At 36.3% G+C, this 19,654-nt stretch overlaps 1 protein-coding gene across 6 annotated transcripts in view; it reads left to right on the top strand.

The window, feature by feature from the left end:
• The window catches only part of STPG2 (sperm tail PG-rich repeat containing 2), a 711,650-nt gene that overhangs the window by 684,383 nt on the left and 7,613 nt on the right, over nucleotides 1–19,654 (top strand). For all 6 annotated transcript variants that reach the window (XM_054683204.2, XM_016951896.4, XM_016951895.4 and 3 more), the window contains one exon: nucleotides 19,445–19,593. In XM_054683204.2, the coding sequence (XP_054539179.1) occupies nucleotides 19,445–19,582 (138 nt within the window). In that variant the 3' untranslated portion in view covers nucleotides 19,583–19,593. The remainder of the gene's footprint in view (nucleotides 1–19,444; nucleotides 19,594–19,654) is intronic.

Raw genomic sequence — 19,654 nt, 5'->3', positions numbered from 1 at the left:
TGAGATGACTTATAGAGTACCTGGTAGTGTTACTTGCTCTTTATCTGATTATTTTGCATTAGCCTACTCCGTGTTTGCGTTTATCTCCTGATCCAGTCAACAAAACAATCTAAACTTTTTAGCCTATTTGCCTACTTTCTCATAATGGTTTTTTCTCCATTTCCATTTTGAGTATAGTCAGTTAACAGACTGGTTTCTTTTTAATAGGCTTTATGAATCACTTTATTATTAATATGCCTTGTGGTTCATATAACATGAATACTGTATGAATGTAAAATGAATTCTTGAACTCATTATATATGTAATTTATTTTAAAGTTGAAAACTTCGTTTGGTGAATCATCATCTGGTTATTCTGTTTTACTCTTGCCATTAGTATTGAATGATGATGCTTGGGATTTTTTTTTTCTATATGAATAAAGGAAGAAGAGTATTTGATTATGGTAATATATGATTAAGAATTTATGTGCTTTTTACCCAATTTAAAATATTAAAATAATCAAATTAAAATCATATACTTTTAACATTTTAATTTATCAAATGATAAACCTCTTTTATGATTGCCATGAAAATGAAAAATACTCATTTTGTAAGGTTTTAAATATACTCAGATTTTGATTGTAATAAAGTCAAAGTAATGTCTGGTTAAGGCTTCCCCAAAAGATAGGGTTAAATTCAGTGGCTATGCGATTCTTGTGACCTTTTTCAGATACTGGAGATAACTTAGTCATTTTCCATTTCTCAGCTATAGTATTTCTTTTGAATGTTGTGAACTTTTTAAAAATGTCACTAAAATGTTAACTATTTTTTTCTTCACACATTTGTCAGTTTTGACTATAGTAGCTTGGGTGCTAAAAAGTCTATTGCAAATATCTTGAACAAACTCTGTAACTATTTCTCAACTTATAGGTAATCCTGTTTCACACTTGAATGCATGATATATGACATCAAATAATCTATGATCTAGTTTTCTGAAATGACATGGAGAAAGATCACTAGTTTCTTTTTCTAATATTCATTAATTTACCAACTTATTCAAGCAGCTGATATTTTGTTCTTATATTTCTGCTATGTTTATGTAAGTTTTGGATGATTTTGTTAAACTCTGGGAAGGTATGAATAATATAACCATAAACGATGGAAGAAACTCACAAAAGAAAAATGTAATAGACTTATTCATCTAAAAAGTTAAAACTTTTATATGAAAAATAAATACTTAAAATCCACAGAAAGAAGTAGAAACAGAATATTAGTAAATACCACAGATAACTAACAAATTTTGATCAGTTGCTACATCCCAAGCCCTCTTCTAAGAACTGCTCATTCCCATTAATGGAAAAGGAAGCTGAGCACCTAGCCCCATTCACAAAACTATTAAGAGGCAGTGCTTGACTCTAAATGTAGACAGTATAGTTCAAGAAACCATACTCATCTTAACCATTATCACTAAGAGTTAACTGATTAGGGCATATCTAGATAGTTGGAAACAAAAGTGATGCAGATGTATCCTAACTTCTATTAATTACACACTCAGAAAGGCTGTATAAACACAAAAATTTCTATCTCAGACAAATAGACTCTACGGCCTTGGTGCTACAAGTTGGATATGGCTGGATATTTTGAACAGGAAAAATTCAAATGGTGGGCTTGCATAAATCATAGGTATGGATATGCTTTTTTATTACCTTTTGGTATTATAATACATAGATATAAAAGATTTATTTAAAACCGTGGAATCTTGTAGAAACAAACACAAAACTTCTCCATAGGGCTATTTTTGGTTTTGAACAAATTTTTCTTTCCTAAACTCTGAAAATGAGTTAACAACAACAACGACAACCAAAAAGTTACAAACCACTGTGAGGAAGAATAAACACATGTAAACAACAGGAGAATTAATATACTCAAGAACATTACAGTTCACCCTCTGTCTCTGTGGGTTCCTTATCCACAGATTTCACCAACCATGGATCAAAAATATTGGAGAAAAACATCAAAAAGTACAATTGAACAGAAAAAATGATACAAATAAAAATATACAGTATAATGACTATTTATATAACATTCACATTGTATTAGGTATTATAAGTAATCTAGAAATGATTTAAAAATATATGAGAGGATGTGCGTAGGTTATATGCTCATATGATGCCATTTTATATCAGGAACCTGAACATCTAAGGATTTTGGTATCCACTGGGGTTCCTGGAACCAATCCCCTATGGATACAAGAGAATACTGTATAAGATAAAAGAATCTGATAAGATATTATGAAATATTTGATTAATATGATTAAACAAATGATATAATAGAACACAGAAGGAAAAACCTGGAAAGCATATATACACAAAGAACAGATATATTTTTCAAATATCCAAATAGACTTCTGGATTCAGCTCTAATATATAAAGAGCTTGAAAGTCATCACTCTTGTCTTTACAATAAGAAAAATCTGGACAAAATGAAAAATAATGACTTCATTTGGACCCATCTAAAAACAAGTTGCAGTAACATCCACGACTTTGAAATCTGGATAGAGTCAAATACAGAGTGATACAGCGAATGAGATCAGGAGATGAAGCCATTGGATCCATCAACTGAGAGGAATAAGTACAATGGTAATTTTGACAAATTGCTGGAGGCTGATCCAGAACTAGCCTGGTAATTAGAAAGCGCCAGGCTTTCTAACCCACATATTCACGTGCTTTCTCTCTAGTAGCTCACCAACAAGTTCTCCTAGCCTGAATCCTGGAAAGTTTCCTTCAAGGGAGAGAAGAGTAACCATTATGAAGTAAGACTGTAACCTTTTCCAAAAAAAGTTATACTCTCCAGGGGAAGAACTTCACCTAATACAATTCTGAAACCATTCCAGCTGAAGAAAACAGAGGAGCAGAAAAAAATCATGACTTTTTTTAAGGGTGTATATGTTGAGTACTATAATTGAGTGGACATAAATATGATCTTTTATGACTGTTGATATATACCTATGCAAGAATACATTTAGATTTCTTGCAAATATTCTGTTAAAGAATAATTCAATTCACCCACTATTTATCCCTACTATTATATGGTGACATGTACCAGGCAAGTACCAGTGACAGGGTAAATAAGCATGTAAAAATATGAGGAACATTTGGGAGGCCAAGGCAGGCAGATCGCCTGAGGTCAGGAGTTGGAGACCTGTCTGGGAAACCTTGTGTCTACTAAAAATACAAAAATTAGCTGGGCATGGTGGTGTGCACCTGTAATTCCAGCTACTTGGGAGGCTGAGGCAGGAGAATTGCTTAAACCCAGGAGGAAGAGGTTTTAGTGAGCCAAGATCACACCACTGCACTCCAACCTGGGTGACAGAGCTGGGTGAACTGCTGGTGAGGATGAAGAACAACACTGACTGGAATAGAATTAATTCCAGAATGAACAGTGGCACCACTACTAGTTTGGAAGATAGTTTGGCATCTTCCAAAGTATTAAGTAATCTCTAGATTACTTACAATACCTAATGCAATGTAAATGCTATATAAGTAGTTGTTATACTGTGTACTTTCATTTGTGTCATTTTTTACTGTTGTATTGCATTTTTATGTTTTTCCCCCAAATATTTCACAAACTTTTTATAAAATTTTTTACAGAGCTAAATGTAGCTTTACTGTACAATCCAATGATTGTGTTCTTAGGTGTTTACCCAACTGATTAGAAAACTCATGTCCATATAAAAACCTTCATGCAAATATTTACAACAGCTTTATGCAAAATTGCCAAAGACTTGAAGAAACCAAGATGTTGTTCAGTAGGTGAATGGAAAATCAAATTTTGGTACATCTATGTAATGGAATACTATACAGCAATAGAAAGGAGTGCGGTATAAAGCCACACAAAGACCTGATCTACTAAATGTAATATGGTATCAAGATGGGATCTCAGAATAGAAAAAGAACATTCGATGAATGCTAAGGAAATCTGAAAAAACATATGGCGTTACTAAACAGTAACGTATCAATATTGATCCATTAGTGATGACAAATATACTAATGTAAGATAATAACAATAGGAGAGGCCGAGTATAGTGGCTCACGCCTGAAATCCTGGCACTTTGGGAGGTCAAGGCAGGCAGATCACCTGAGGTCAGGAGTTCAAGACCAGCTTGGCCAACATGGTGAAACTCCATCTTCACTGAAAATACGAAAATTAGCCAGGCATGGTGGCACATACCTGTAATCCCAGCTAGTTGGGAGGCTGACACAGGAGAATCGCTTGGACCTGAGAGGAAGACGTTACAGTGAGTCGAGATCCTGAGAGGAAGACGTTACAGTGAGTCGAGATCACACCATTGCACTCCAGCCTAAGTGACAAGAGTGAAACTCCTTCTCAAAAACAATAAACAAAAAACAAACAACAAAAACACAATACAAGAAAGTGGTATAGTATATACAGAAACTCTCTAATATCCTTTCTACTACTTTTCTATAAACCTAAAGCTATACCTAAATAAAATGTTTATTAAAAGCTAATAAAGCGTCTGAAATTTATATATAAACATGTACATAAATTCATTTAAATAAAAAAATTGTAGTGGCTAGGCACAACTGAGCAAAGAAGTAAAGGTAAATGTGAGGTATCGGTTACAATACAATTAAAAAAGATAAAGAGATGAAAAATGTAAAAGACTGCTTGAAAGCTGGATAATATTTCAGAAGAGCAAGGGTAACAAAAATAAAACATGAAAAAATTATAATTTACCACATTTGCATACAGAATAATGGTGAAAAATTATGTGATCATCTTAATAGATTCAGAAATAAAAGGATAAAATTTATGCTCATTTATTGTAAATGACTTAACAAATGAATAGAAGGAAATATATAATCAGATAAAGAAATTTTTAAAAATCATAATGGTGAATTATTTTCTGTGTGTGACTGGGAAGTCATCAGGAATGCCAGTTATAACCACTGCTATTCAATTCTATACTGGAGTTCTCAGTCCATACAATAAGGAAGAAATAAAATTGCAAACATCTGCTGATAAACACATTTTGAAATTTAAGAGTCCAAAATAATCTGTAGGTAAGGTACATGAAAATAAATGAGTTTAGCACAGTCAGTGAACAAAAATAAATTAAAATTTATAGCTATTAGCAACAAATTATTGGAAAATAAAATTTTAAAATGTCATGCCAATGATATAAAAAAAAATACCAAAAAGAACTAACAAAAGATGCACAAGACCTCCAAACTGACAACTACAAAAAATTATTGACAAAAACTAGGAATTATATAAACAAATAGAAGAAGGTATTATGACTATACATTCAATATTTTATGGATGCTAGTTTTCCAAAAATTGACCTTTAAATAAATTCAATGTAATCCCAATTAAAAATCTCAGCGGATTGTATGTGTGTGTGAAAATTGACATGCTGATTTAAAAATTTATATGAAAATTTATATAGAATTTGATAATGAGAGCAATTATGAATAAGAAAATAGCTTAGAGGATTTACATACCAAATATTAAGATTTATATAAAACTACTATAAGTAAGACAATATGACATTGACATAAAAATAAAGAGACAAATGGGAGAAAAGAGCACAAGTAACAAATAGAGCCATAAATATGTAGGACAGTGGAAAGTTGGTCTTATCAATAATCAGTGCTCATTCAACTGGGTTTCCATATGGAATGAAAAGAATTTTGAGTACTATCTTACACTACATACAAAATTGATTCCAGATGTATTGTTGATCTAAGAATGAAAAAAAAAATCAAGATTCTAGAAAAGAAGAAGTAGGAGACTATCTTCCTGAGGTTAAGTTAATGAAATACTTCTTTGAGAAGACACAAAAAATGCTAACTAATAATAAAAAGATGATATATTGAATGACATTCAGTAAAGAGTATCTATTGATTAAAAGATGCCATTAAAATGAATGGAAGGGCATGATACAGAGAAGAGTGAAGATATCTAATTATAGATATCTAGAAATGAATCTAGAAATGAAGTTCTAAAAATAGATTTAAAAGAGGCAGACAGCCAATAAAAATGGACAAAGACTTGAACAGGCACATTAAAAAGAAAAAAGGATATGCAAATGGAAAGTTAACATGTGAAAACGTTCTCAACTTCATTATAAGTCATAAACAAATTAAAACTACAGTGTTTTTGTTAGTCAGTTTGGGCTGCTGTAACAGAATACCATAGACTGGGTGGGTTATAAACAACAGAATTCTTTTTCTCATAGTTTGCTAGAAATCTGAGATCCATGCCAGCATGGTTGGGTTCTGGTAAGGGCCCTCTTCTGGGTTGCAGACTGCTGACTTCTTGTTTTCTCACATGATGAAAAGAAGGCTAGCTAGCTCTCTGGCCTCTTCATAGAACGGCACTTATTTCATTCATGCAGGCTCGACCATCGTGATCTAATTACCTCCCAAAGTCACCACCTCCTAATAACATCACATTGCAAGAGGTAGGATTTCAACATATGATTTTTGGGTGAAGCACAAACATTCTGACCATAGCAGTGTTATACTACTTTATTCCCGTTAGCATGGCTAAAATGCAGAGAGAGAGAGAGAGAGAGAGAGAGAGAGAGAGAGAGACAACCAAATGTTGGAAAAGATGTGGAGAAAAATGAAACTCTCATATGCTTTACTTGGTAGATTCTGTAAAACTAAATATATAAATAGTTTATGACCCAACAGTTACTCTTTTGGGTATATAATGAAATGGAATGTGTATATATGTGCACCAAAAGGCATGTGCAATGATGGATAGAAACACTATTTTTAATAGCTAGAATTGGAAACAACCCAGAAATGGTCATCAGAAATAGAGTGGATAAAATACATTGTGGTGTATTTATAAAATGGAATGAAGAGGAGAACTGAGCATGAATGTTATATGCAACCACACAGATCCATATTACAAGCATAATGTTGAATGAATGAAACCAGACTCAAGAGGAAATTTTCTATGTGATTCCATTTATCTAAAGTTCAATATTAGGCAATGGTGATCTAATAATAGTGTTAGAAGTCAAGTTTCTTGTGGCTATTGCAGGCTCAGGAGTGCATATGGGAGTTGTGACTGGGTGTGGGAACATAAGAGCGTTTTGGAGGACTGGTGATACTTTGTTTTTGATTGGGTGCTGCTTACACAGCAGTGTTCATTTTTTGAAAATTCATTAAATTATACTTGTGCAATTTTCTATATGTATGTTATGCTTTTAATAAATGTTTCCTTGAAGAAATACATGAAGGATAGTTTAAGAAGGTTAAACATGCCTAATAGCAGTTCCAAGAAAAAAGGAAAGAAAATGGAGAAGAGATGCACAAAATAATCTTAGTTGAGATTGTCCCGAAATAAGTGAAGACCTAAAGTCTCCAGAATTACAAAAAATAAAAATAAAAAAAAGAAAAATAATTCAAATGTCTATGTCAAGAATAGATCTAAGTACTATAGAACCAATAGACAAAAACAGCTTCCAGGAAGCTAGATAAGAACCAAAGCAAAATACAAAATAAAATATATAATATGCATATTGTAATAAATAGAAAAAAATAAAGCAGAGAAGGAAGTTATCACATGTTAGGTCTGAGGAACAATATTGAAATTTTAAATGGGGCTTCCGGGGAAAACCCTACTGAGTATAAAGGGATATAATATAGGGGTGCAGATGCAGGAAAGTGGGTGGTTGTAGTAGTGGGGGTTGATGGAAGAGGAGAAAGTGGAACTTTCTTCTATAACCACTGTAGCTAATTCTCTATAGTTAAACTATAATTCAATTACTAATTACCTGATTGTGATGTGAATGGCCTAGTGTTATAACTCTGTAGAGCTTTAGTAAGTGAAGCATAATGTTGCTTCTCCTATCATTCTCTAATTATTTGAAAGAGTGAAATATCCAAGAAACATAGCAAGACTGACAGAGAGGAAACAGAAAATGCTTCTCTGTAGTACATGTGGATAGAGTTTATGCAAATAAACTCGGTGATTAGAAGGACCCAATCAACACACTAATATAGATTTTACAAAACTCGAAGTGAAAAATAAATCTGAATCCATCTAAAGTAGAAACTGACATTGTTAAAAAGAGGCATCCTGGCCAGGCACGGTGGCTCATGCCTGTAATCCCAGCACTTTGGGAGGCCGAGGCGGGCGGATCACGAGGTCAGGAGATTGAGACCATCCTGGCTAACATGGTGAAACCCTGTCTCTACTAAAAATACAACAAAAATTAGCCGGCCATGGTGGTGGGCAGCTGTAGTCCCAGCTACTGGGGAGGCTGAGGCAGGAGAATGGCGTGAACCCGGGAGGCGGAGCTTGTAGTGAGCCGAGATCACGCCACTGCACTCCAGCCTGGGCGACAGAGCAAGACTCTGTCTCAAAAAAAAAAAAAACAACAACAAAAAAAACAGGCATCCTTTGAATTGCATGATACTGGATTGAGTAGAGGACTTCCGTTTCTAGGGAAGATGAATTGTAACCAGAATATTAGCGAAAGAGAAGTTGACCACTTGAATGTCTAGAAAAGTGACTTCATGTTTACAGTTTAAATTTTGTTTCAACACTTATTTTGAAAAATCCAAATGTTGAAACACTAATTGTTAATATATTGTATCATTTGCACTCTTCCTTTCTGCCTCTTTGTGTGGGCGTCTCTCTCTCACACAGTGATACACATATATTTATAAATTATTATTATTGGAGAATATATTCGTAGGAAATTATATATTGTGTAACCGTTTGAATCTACCAGATATAATAATTTTTACCTTCAAATACTTTCGCATGTATCTCCTAACAATGAAGATAATCTTCCTCTGTAACCATAAAACATGATCAAATTCAGGAAGTTTTTTATTGTTACATATTATTATCTATAATATAGTCTTTATTTTACTTTTGCTAATTGCCCTGATAATAATCTACACCCAGAATCATCCATTGAATTTAGTTATCATGTTCCTTTAATATCCTTTAATCTAGAACACTTCCTCAGTCTTTCTTTGTCTTTCAGGGACATCAACCTTTTTGAAGCTATTTGGTATGATTAATTTCAGTATTTGTTGATTTTCTGTCCTAACATGTCTGTATCTAATCAGAACTACAAAAGTTAACAGGTCATTATCCTCTCATCCTTCTTTGACAGGGAACGATGTAATGATTTTTTAAAAAATTTCCATTGTGCTTTGAAAAGGCATTAATCACTCCAGGGGAAAAATATATTTAGTTACTATTCAATCAAACGTATGAATTAAATCACTTTAATAACCTCTTGTGACTGAAAAGTTTTAAGCAATGTGTTTTTCTTCACATAATGAATATATACTATATATTTATAATCTCAGTGAGAATTATAAACCATGGAAAATTAGAATATATTCATTTTGCCTTTCATTTCATTATGAGTTTGAGAAAGAAAACATAGCTTTTTAACATTGTATTGATTTTACCTCAATTATAATTCATATTTCAAACTCATTCATCATAATTTCAATGAAATGACAAATGAATTGTTCTTCAGTTCATATTAATTTTAAACCAATTTTGCATCCATAGAACACAGAATATAAAAATTCTAAGTGGACATTAGGCTACTCTTTGCTGCAGACAAGTACTTTCAGATACTTTTGTATTCTGAAAGCTACAATTTGAACATGGTTTCGATGCAGATCAAATACACTTAGGACCCATCTCGTATTCATTCCTATTTTCAGGTGAAAAATGCTTTGAATACCAAATATCTGTTTTCATCTCTCTAGTAAGAACGCTAGTCTTTTTACTTCTCCCACTTGCACATGATTTAAGAGAAAGTACGTTGTTAATTGGAAAATGTTTTTGCATAGCTATGAACCTCTGATTATGTGCTGTCATCCATATCACTTTATTTTTTTCACCTAACAGTGCAACGAGTGTTAAAGTTTAGTTCTTTCATCACTGCCACCTCTTCATCATGGTTATTTAAGCCATTAAATTTTTCTCTAGGTTTCTTTTAACATCACCCCATTCCTCAAATGCTCTGCAGTTTAAAATTTCATGCTTAAGTTCCAGATTTTTAGTCTTTTCCAAACCCAAGCTGTCTCTTCATATGCTTATTCTTCTTTCACGTATTATTTGCAGCAATGGTGATTTTAACCCTTTATTTTTTGTTGCAAACTGTTAAAAGACAAACTTAGGCACATTAAAATGTTAGAGGTTTTTTTTGTTTGTTTGTTTGTTTTCTGTTTGTTTTGAGCAAACAGTGATTTGGGAATTGGGCAGCACAACACCGGAAGTGGTTCAGAACTCCACCTAGGGGGTGTGAGGTGAAAACTTATATAAGGTGTTCATGGAAGCATGACAATGAAAATATTTGCTTGGCTAAAGGGGAATGTTCCTAGTTAAATGTTAATTGGTGGCCTATGCCTAGTTAAGCTTCAGTCTTGTTTCACTGTTTACACTGAGTTGGGTTTGGTTTGATTACATAGGCACTGGAGTTGCCTCAGCCTAATGGCCTCCTAATTAAGTTTTGGCAATTATGAACAAGATACCTGTAAGCATTCATGTACAGGTTTTTGAGTAGACATAAGTGTTCATTTCATCTGGTTAAACAACAAAGAGTATGATCACTGGGTCATATGGGAAGAATATGTTTAGTTTCGTTAAAATACTGCCAAAATACTTTCCAAAGTGGCTATGTCATTTTGTATTGCCACCAGCAAGGTATAAGAGTACTTTTGCTTTACATCCTCACCACTATTTGGTATTGTCAATGTTTTGCTTTTTGATCATTCTGATCAGTAGGTAGTAGTATCTCACTGTTGTTTTCCTTTGCAATTCCCTAATGACATATGATGTGGAACATCTTTTAATATGCTTATTTGCCATTATATAATCTTCTTTGGCAAAGTATCTATCTATTCAGGTATTTTACCCATCTTTTTTTTTTTTAATTTTCTTTCTTTTTTTTTTTTTTTTGAGACGGAGCACTCTGTTACCCAGGCTGGAGTGCGGTGGCGCGATCTCAGCTCACTTTAGCTCCAACTCCTGGGTTCACACCATTCTCCTGCCTCAGCCTCCTGAGTAGCTCGGACTACAGGCGCCTGCCACCACACCTGGCTAATTTTTTGTATTTTTTAGTAGAGATGGGGTTTCACCATGTTAGCCAGGATGGTCTTGATCTCCTGACCTCGTGATCCACCCGCCTTAGCCTCCCAAAGTGCTGGGATTACAGGCATAAGCCACCGCTCCCGGCCCCATCTTTTATTTTCTTATTGTTGAGTTTTAAGACTTCTTTGTATATTTTGTATAACATTCCTTTGTCAGTAATATGGTTTGGCTCTGTGTTCCTACCCAAATCTCATGATGAATTATGATCTTCTGCATTGGAGGAGGGGTTTGGTGCTTGGTGCTTGGTGGGAGGTAACTGGATCATGGGGAGAGGTTTCCTCCTTGGTGTTCTCATGATATTGAGTGAATTCTCCCAAGATCTGGTTTTTCAAAAGTGCGTGGCACTTTCCCCCTTGGCTCTCTCTCTCTCCCCCCTTTCTGCTGGCCCTGTGAAAATGTACTTGCTTCCCCTTTGCTTTCCGCCATGATTGTAAGTTTCCTGAGGCCTCCCAGCCACGCTTCCTGTACAGCTGTGGAACTCTGTGCCAATTAAAGCTCTTCATAAATTACCCAGTTTCGGGTAGTTCTTTATAGCAATGTGAGAACAGACTAATATAATCAAATATGTCTTTTACAAATGTTTTCTTGGAGTCTGTAGCTAGTCTTCTTATTTTCTTGACAGTGTCTTTTGCAGAACAAAAGTTTTTAATTTTAGTGAAATTCAGTTTGTTTTTTCATGGACTATGCCTTTGATATTGTTGTATGTAAAATATTGACATGGGAAGCATTCCCTTGTTCCCCTCGCAGGGTGTGCAACAGCGGGAGTGGCTCACTTCTTCAGTATCCCACTGCTCAAACCTCTGGGAGGAGAATGTAGATGGGCAGGTTGTGGGGCTCCAACTGCATGGCAGTGTCTAGGGGTGAATGCTTAAAGGTCCTGAAGCCTCAGTTGGGCATGTGTTACAGTGTGCTCTTTCAGTTTAACCATCCATAAGTGGCTTGTGGTTATAAGCTCAATTAGACCCTCTGCCTCATTGCAAGGACAGAGGGCTTTCTGTATCCCGGGCTTCTTGCCTTGGTGTACTGGAAGAATTATATCACATGTGAGCTTGGAGAATGAACGTAAGGTTTTATTCCGTGGAAGTAGTTCTCAGCAGATGGGAGAGCCAGAAGGGGATGTAGTGGGAAGGTGGTTTTCCCCTGGAGTCAGGCTGCTCAGCAGCCAGGCTCTCCTCTGACCACCCTGGCAAAACTCCATGTTCTTCCATTGGTCGATGGCCTGCCAACATCTGCTGGTGTCTGCTGGTGTGTTCTTCCACTGTTGTGTTCCTCTTGACATCCAGCCACTTGTGTCTCCTCCCACTAGGGTCTCGGGGTTTTTATAGGCACAGGTTGGAGGCATGGTGGGCCAGGGTGGTCTTGGGAAATGCAACATTTGGACACAAAAACAAATGCCTATCTTTACCTAGGTCTGTGGACACAGGGCTGGGAGTGGAACCCTAACCATAGGCCCTGCCATTCTCTTCCCAGCACTTCCCTGCCCCACTCCTGTATCAATGTCATTGCCAAACACAAGGTCATCTAGATTTTCTTTTGTGTTATCTCCTAGGAGTTTTCTAGTTTTGCATTTTACACTGAGGTCTGTGATCTCTTTTGAGCTATTTTTTTGTGAAGGTTATAAGACCTGTGTCTAGATTTTTTTTTCTATCAATCTGTTTGTTTCTTTTTTTCACCAATAACATACTGTCTTGATAACTGTAGCTGTATAATAAGACTTGAAGTGCTGTAGTAGGAATATTTTTGCTAGTAAACAGTAGGCATGTTTTAGAACCAAATATACCAGCTTTATGTAATGTTTGTTGCAGCATTCTATTTTTTCTATATTAGGAATAATTTCTAAAACATTGTCAGGAATTCTTTCTAGACAGTTTGAAAGACTTTACTGGGTTTCTTATTATATCATCTCAGATACTTCTTTGTACATAGTCATGATATATTCCTAAAACAAAATTCTAGGCATGATATTCATTTGTATTTTCTTTTAGTTATTCTAATAGTCCAGATTTTTTTTAACATTTAAACATTTAACTTTGCATGGGCACATAACATGAAGATATGCTATATATTTATTTTTACAAATACAAAACTGATTATTCCAGTACTGGCAACTTTTGAATCCCTTTTCTGTTGATTGAAATGCCAGCTTATACACTAAATGCCTATTTTAAGCCTGGCAAGCTTCTTTTTCATTAAATTTACCACCTGTTTTTAAGGTTAAGCCATGTTGTTTTAAATATTATATATTTATATTGTTTTATAGTGTGTGGTACTATCTCAGTTTTATAAATCTTTCTAAGAACAATCTTGAGTTTTAGTCTCCTTCAGATCTAGGAGCCTTTGGGGAAGAGTATAGGGAGAATGGCTTCAAGGAATAACTTAGGAAGAGTTTCATTTCTTTCCTCTGCTCTACATAAAGCCTTATACCTCCACCTCTCTTCTACTTCTCTAGTGCCCAAATTCAGACATCCTAGTGTCTCCTTTTGGTCTGATTCCTATGTCTGAAACAAAGTTGACTATGCATACTTCTAAGTTTGTGCTGAGCGTGGTGCCAGGACTGAAACCTGGGACCTCTCAATGCTAGTTGGACTCCAGTATATTGTTCTCAATGATACCACACTAATTCCTCATTTTTAGAGAATGGCAAACTTTCAACTTCCTGAAGTCAATATTTTTTCTTGGAAGTCATTTGGGGATGGGAAACAGAAGGCCTGAATTGACTCTCTTACCCTCCCTTCAGTCTATTGCTGTCCCTGTTATGTCAAGGAGTAATTCTTTGAAAATTTCAGCAGATCAATATCCCATTGTCACAGGATCTTTGAGGTCTTGCTTTTCTGACCTGAAACCTCTGGCCAGTGGTGCCTTTGCCCGAGTTTTGCTCAGGCCCGCTGGGCTGGTTCTGCCCACTCAGCCTGGCAGGCTGTGCCCAGCTCACTCTACTGGCCTGGATCCCATGCCTGCCAAGGAAGAGTCAGGCGTGGAGCAGCAAAGGGTGTGTGAGCAAGTGTGGGGTCCAGATACTGCACAGTCAGACATGCTGGCTGCTGTAGCAGGGTGGGCAGCTCCAGTGCCGACATGGATGTCAGCTCTCTGCGAGGCTGCAGCTGGACCAGGTGCACCACAAGCAGCTTCCCCTGCTGGCTCCAGAACATGCAGTGGCACCCGGAAGCTTGGAGATGCCAGGCACTGCAGGACCCCAAAGAGGGAGTCACAGCCCTGGCTCAGGGAGCTCCCAAGTCTGGGATCCCTGAAGGGCCGCAGCTCTTCTCTCCTTCTCTTTGCCCACAAGGTGGTGAACAAGTTCATGTTTCAACCCTGTTTGTGTTCTAGCTCTTTTAACTCCACCATTCGGTGGGTTCTGAGTTCTTGCCCTGTGACCAGGAAGAATGAGGTACACAGACAAGTGGAATATGAACAAGATGAAGAGAAGTTATATTGAGCAATAGAACGCTTGCAGGAGACCCACAGGGGATAGCCCCTTTCCACAGTCAGGGTGTTCTGATGAGTGTTCAGCTCCTAGCAGAGAGAAGACCCTGGAGTGGGAAGTTCCTCTCTGCAGGCAGGTAATCCCATTGTTTTCCCAACTCTCAGCAGAGAGGAGACCCTGGAGTGGGTTGCTCCTCTCTGCAGCTGGTAGTCCTGATGTCTCTGCATGTCTCTGAAGCTCTCAGCAGATATGCAGTCCTAGAGTGGGTAGCTCCTCTCTGCTGTTGGTCATCTTGACGTCTCCTGCTATCAACAATAAGGGTTGCTCCTCTATGTAGTTGGTTGTCCAGTTATCTGCTCAGCTCTGGCTGAGCCTGGGGCTTTTATGGGCCTCAGAGGGGAGGAAGTACATGCCAACTGGTCCATGGGCAGCCATGGGCAAGCCCAGAAGAGGCACCACAAGTTCCCACTCTAGTTTGTAGGACTGGCAGCCTGGCCCAGCCTTCAGGCCATTCCTGGCCTAAAAAAGGTGGGTCCTCTCTGGAGACCTGCCCCATTCCACCCAGGAATCTGTCTGTCTCCACCTGTCCTTCATGGTGCCCAGGCTCCACCTGACTTTGCTCCAAAATTGGAGAAGGTGTGGAGAGCCGGGAGAAGCCAGGAAGCAGGAGCAGGCATTTCCGAGCCTGTGAGGGCATGAGGGCCTTCCTGGGCCCCCAGGTGTATAGGGATGCCTGAGTCTGCAGCCAGGGTTTAGATAGCTACAGCTGCAGCTGTGCCAGGGGCAGGGGGGCGGGGCTCCTGCCTGCTCTATGGAGCAGGAGGACTGGCTCTGCAGCTGCAGTTTGGGTAGCTGCAGTGGCACCCAGGGAGCTCCTGCCTCAACTTAGCAGGGGTAGAGCTCCTGCTTGTCCCCAGCTCCTGCAGGCTCCATGGAGTGTGCAGTCCTGGCTGCACCTCCCTGGTGCAGCATACCTGATGGCAGCCACAGGCTGTCTGGAGCAGCTGCTGCCATCACTATCTCTGTTCTTCAACATTAACACATGATTTTCTCTAATTGCATATTTTATTAGTAATTTCTATGGGAATTTGAGTAGGAAGAATTATTGATGGCAGTAATAGAGAAAAACAATAAGATATCAGATGGAGAGTCTCTCAATTCCACTACATTTTATTCATAATTTATATACATCTAGATTTGTCTTATAATCCTTTGCAACTCTTGGAATAGATCACTCCTTTTCACTAATTCTGATACCTCCAAATATACTTTAGATCTTATTTCCTTCTGTATTTTCTGGCACATTTCACTATAAGTTATTTATCTCTCTTTCTCAAGTACAAGGTGATCCCTGTTGTCTTTAAATAGTTTTGAATCTTTTCTGTTAACAAAAGAAAAATAAAATTATAAAAAAGATCTCTATTTCCTATTTTTGAAACTAAACTTCTTAAAAAGAAGTTCATTGCTGTTCTACCTCCTCTTCTTTCCTCTCCTCTCCTTTCCTCTCCTCTCCTCTCCTCTCTTCTCCCCTCCTTTTCCCGTCCTTTCTCAATATTCTGCAGTCTGGATTATATGCACTTTAATTTACCTCAACTAAATTAATTAATATCCATTTCTCTTAATATAATGGGCATATTTCTGTCCACTTCGCCACTTTTCAGTAGTACTGAAATCTTAAAACCAGGCAGATACGTTCACTTCTCTTGGCTTTCCTAACATACCACTCTCTGACATTCTAATCTGTTTTATAGGCTTCTACCCCATATCTGGCTGTGAATTTGAGAGTTCATAAAGTCTTGACCCTGGGTCTTTCTCTTATTCTATAATCTCTCAGTAGTCTATTTGTAGATAACCTGCACATTTTCATTTTTAACCCATACTTCCCCCTCTGAACATTGGTCTATAGTGTCTTCCCTGCCTCCAGAAGGTAATTCTAACCTGAAAAACATCTTGATGAGTAATTCTTATTTAAAAATATATGTAAATAAATATTAATAATTCCCTTTGAAATTAGTAGTACACAATTATTTTAGTAGTTAAATAAGTGCATGTAGGATATTTAATATTTATACAAGAAAAACGCTAATGTAAAATACAATAATGTGATTTTCCAAAAAGCAATAATATCTTACCAACTTTGTAATAAACTTTAATGGCCTCTCATTACTTTTGTCATCACCAAAATCCTTAACATGGCCTACTTAGGTCTATGGCACCATCCCTCATGAGGCCTACCTTGCTCCGTGCCATTCCAGGCTTATTAGCCTACTTTCAGTTACTAAAACATGCTACAGGATCTTTGCCTGTGTTGATCTTTGAGTCTGGAGTGCCTCCCCTGACCCTATTCCCCACCGTTGCCTGATTAAGTCCTATCTTTACTTCATATTTCCTTTCAATTGTCACATCCTTAATGAACCCTCTGATCTCCTTTACTTGGTCCATTCTTCTTATTTTGTCTCCATGTACCTCTTCTTGGGAGTTCTTATCAATGTTTGATTTTATATGTATTTTATGATTATCTCATTATTGGTAATAGATTTTGTGAGACCTGGGATTATGTATTTTCGGCTGACAATTTTATTATTAGATCTTTGTAGAGCGCCTGATATATAGTAGGCACCTGATGTTCACTCACAGAATAAATAAAAGAAGGAGGGAATAAGTGGAAGTTTCCCAGTTTTTCTTCTATAAATCATGAAATATTTTGGATTATGACTAAAGCTTGGGGGTAATTCTATGAATGTTGATTTTTTATTTTTTATTATTTTTCTAAGCAATTGGACTTATATGTATAATTCTCTTTAGTTCAATAGTTATTCAAAAAGCTCTCTTTAGACTTTTTAATGATTGAAGGATTACCCCACAAACCTTATTCAGTTCCAATTTTATATTTTTTCTGAAACTTATTTTTGTTCATATTATAAATAAGTATTGGTGACTTTTTACAATATATCTTCAAATTAGTGTTACTTTCCTTTAGGCTACATTGTTTGCATTGGAATTGTGTTTCTGTTTGTTTGTGCTGTTAAAAGAAGACATCTATGCAAAATCAAAACAATAGGATATGTGGATTGCCCTGGCTGTGTGCTCTCACCCTGATCATGGAAATACTGTTCCTTTTAATTTTATTCTAATGATATGCTAAGATAATCTACCTCAATGAACTTTTACTGTCTTTACAGACTGCTGGACTGAGGGCGAATTCTAACTGCCCTGTTTACCACTTCCCTAATTATAATAATGAAAGTTTATTTTTAACTAATTTGATGCAAATATTTACTCATTGGGAGACATTACACAAGACGATGATGATGAGGAGGATGATAATAGTAATAGACACATATGGTTTTTATAGGACATGCTTGATATGCTTTATACATTATTAACAAATTTAATCCTCATAAAAATATCATATTATTTTAGCATCTTCACTTTCCAAGTGTAAAGACCAAAGCACCTAGCAGGTTACGGTGGTGCATACCTGTAGTCCCAGCTACTTGGGTGGCAGAGGTGGGAGGATTCCGGGCTTGAGCCCGGGAGGCTGAGGCTGCAGTGAGCTGAGATTGAGCCCCTGCACTCCAGCCCGGGCAACAGGGTGAGACCCTGTCTCAAGGAAAACAACAACACTACAAAACCAAAGCACAGAGATATTAAGTGAGTTGCTTAAGAACACACAGAAAGCAGATGGCAGGAGCAGGGTTTCAACCAATGAAAGGTTCATGCTTTTAACCACCAAGCTATATTGCCTTTCAAGATAAAGGACTGCTTTCCATACTTTAACTCAATTATTATAACCCCTAAGCCTATATAAAGTAGATTGCTTTGACTCCATTTGAAAAGTGAGGAAACCTAAGTTCAGAAAGGGGAGGTAACATTTCGAAGTCCACAGACATTGAAAATGTCCGAGTCCAAATTTCTACTGAGATATATGAATTATCTTTCTACATGAAGCTGACTTTAAACCTGTAACTCTCATTCTATTACATGAAGACAGTCAATGAAAAACTATAAATCTAAGAATGCAGTATTCTCAACTTGTACTTACTAACTATGCATCTCAATTTCTAACTTTTTAATCTATCCTATTATATGGCATTCTTGTGGAGGGGAAGATAAAAAAAGAGGATCATTGATATAGCTATGTTAGGACTAATACATATCACATAGGAGGCACTCAAGTGAATATTGATTGAGTGACTTCCATTAATTTCGTTCTTTAATCAGCTCCTTTTTGCAAAAAATTTGTTGGACATTCCTCACAGCAATGGAAATCAGAGTTTGTTTTACTTTTAAAAGTTCCTTTGAATTTTTGTCTTTCTTGATGTTTTCATTGGTATGTTGAATGGTGAATGGAAATTGACTTTATCTTGTTACTGCCTGTTAATAGTAGGAAAATAGGCAGATAATATGCATTTAACAAACATTTGTTGAAAGGATAAATGCTGAGAGAAGGCACATCTGGAAAGTCAATATCTGCTTTCATTGGAAGCAAAATTTATTTTGGGAACAAAAATTATTTGATATTAATACATGCAAAAATGTACATATTGCTTTTTTTAAAAGAAATTTTAGATTTCATCAAAGGTTTTTGCCTCTACCAAATATATATGACTTTTAGAAGAATATTTAATATGCATTAAGTTCATGACTTGTAACTTTTATATATTTTATTTTATTTTTTACTTTTGTATAGTTTAAATTATATTTATATATGTTAGCCCTAGGAATCCGAACATGTAAGATATCAATAAATGGCACTGGTAAGTTAGTTTATGTTAATGAGTTCATTATTAATTAATGTAAAATAATATTTCAAAGTTTATAAATGATACAATTAAAATATGCTATTCTTTTTTTTTAATATCCACAGCTCAGTCCATTTTTAAGGCATACTGTTCTGAAGAGAACATTTAATGTAACTCTGCCAAATTCTTTCTTGATTGATAGAGAAATCACTCCTACTCTAGAACAAAAAGCCAAACAAAAACACCAAGGAGGCAAAATATAATCTACTAAATGGTGAGTGTATCAGTTCGTTCTCACACGGATATAAAGAAATACACAAGACTGGGTAATTTAT

The sequence above is a fragment of the Pan troglodytes genome, chromosome 3, assembly GCF_028858775.2.
Source record: "Pan troglodytes isolate AG18354 chromosome 3, NHGRI_mPanTro3-v2.0_pri, whole genome shotgun sequence".
Taxonomy (NCBI): Eukaryota; Metazoa; Chordata; class Mammalia; order Primates; family Hominidae; genus Pan; species Pan troglodytes.
Note: the sequence above shows the minus strand (reverse complement) of the source record. Positions and strands in the feature narration are given on the sequence as shown.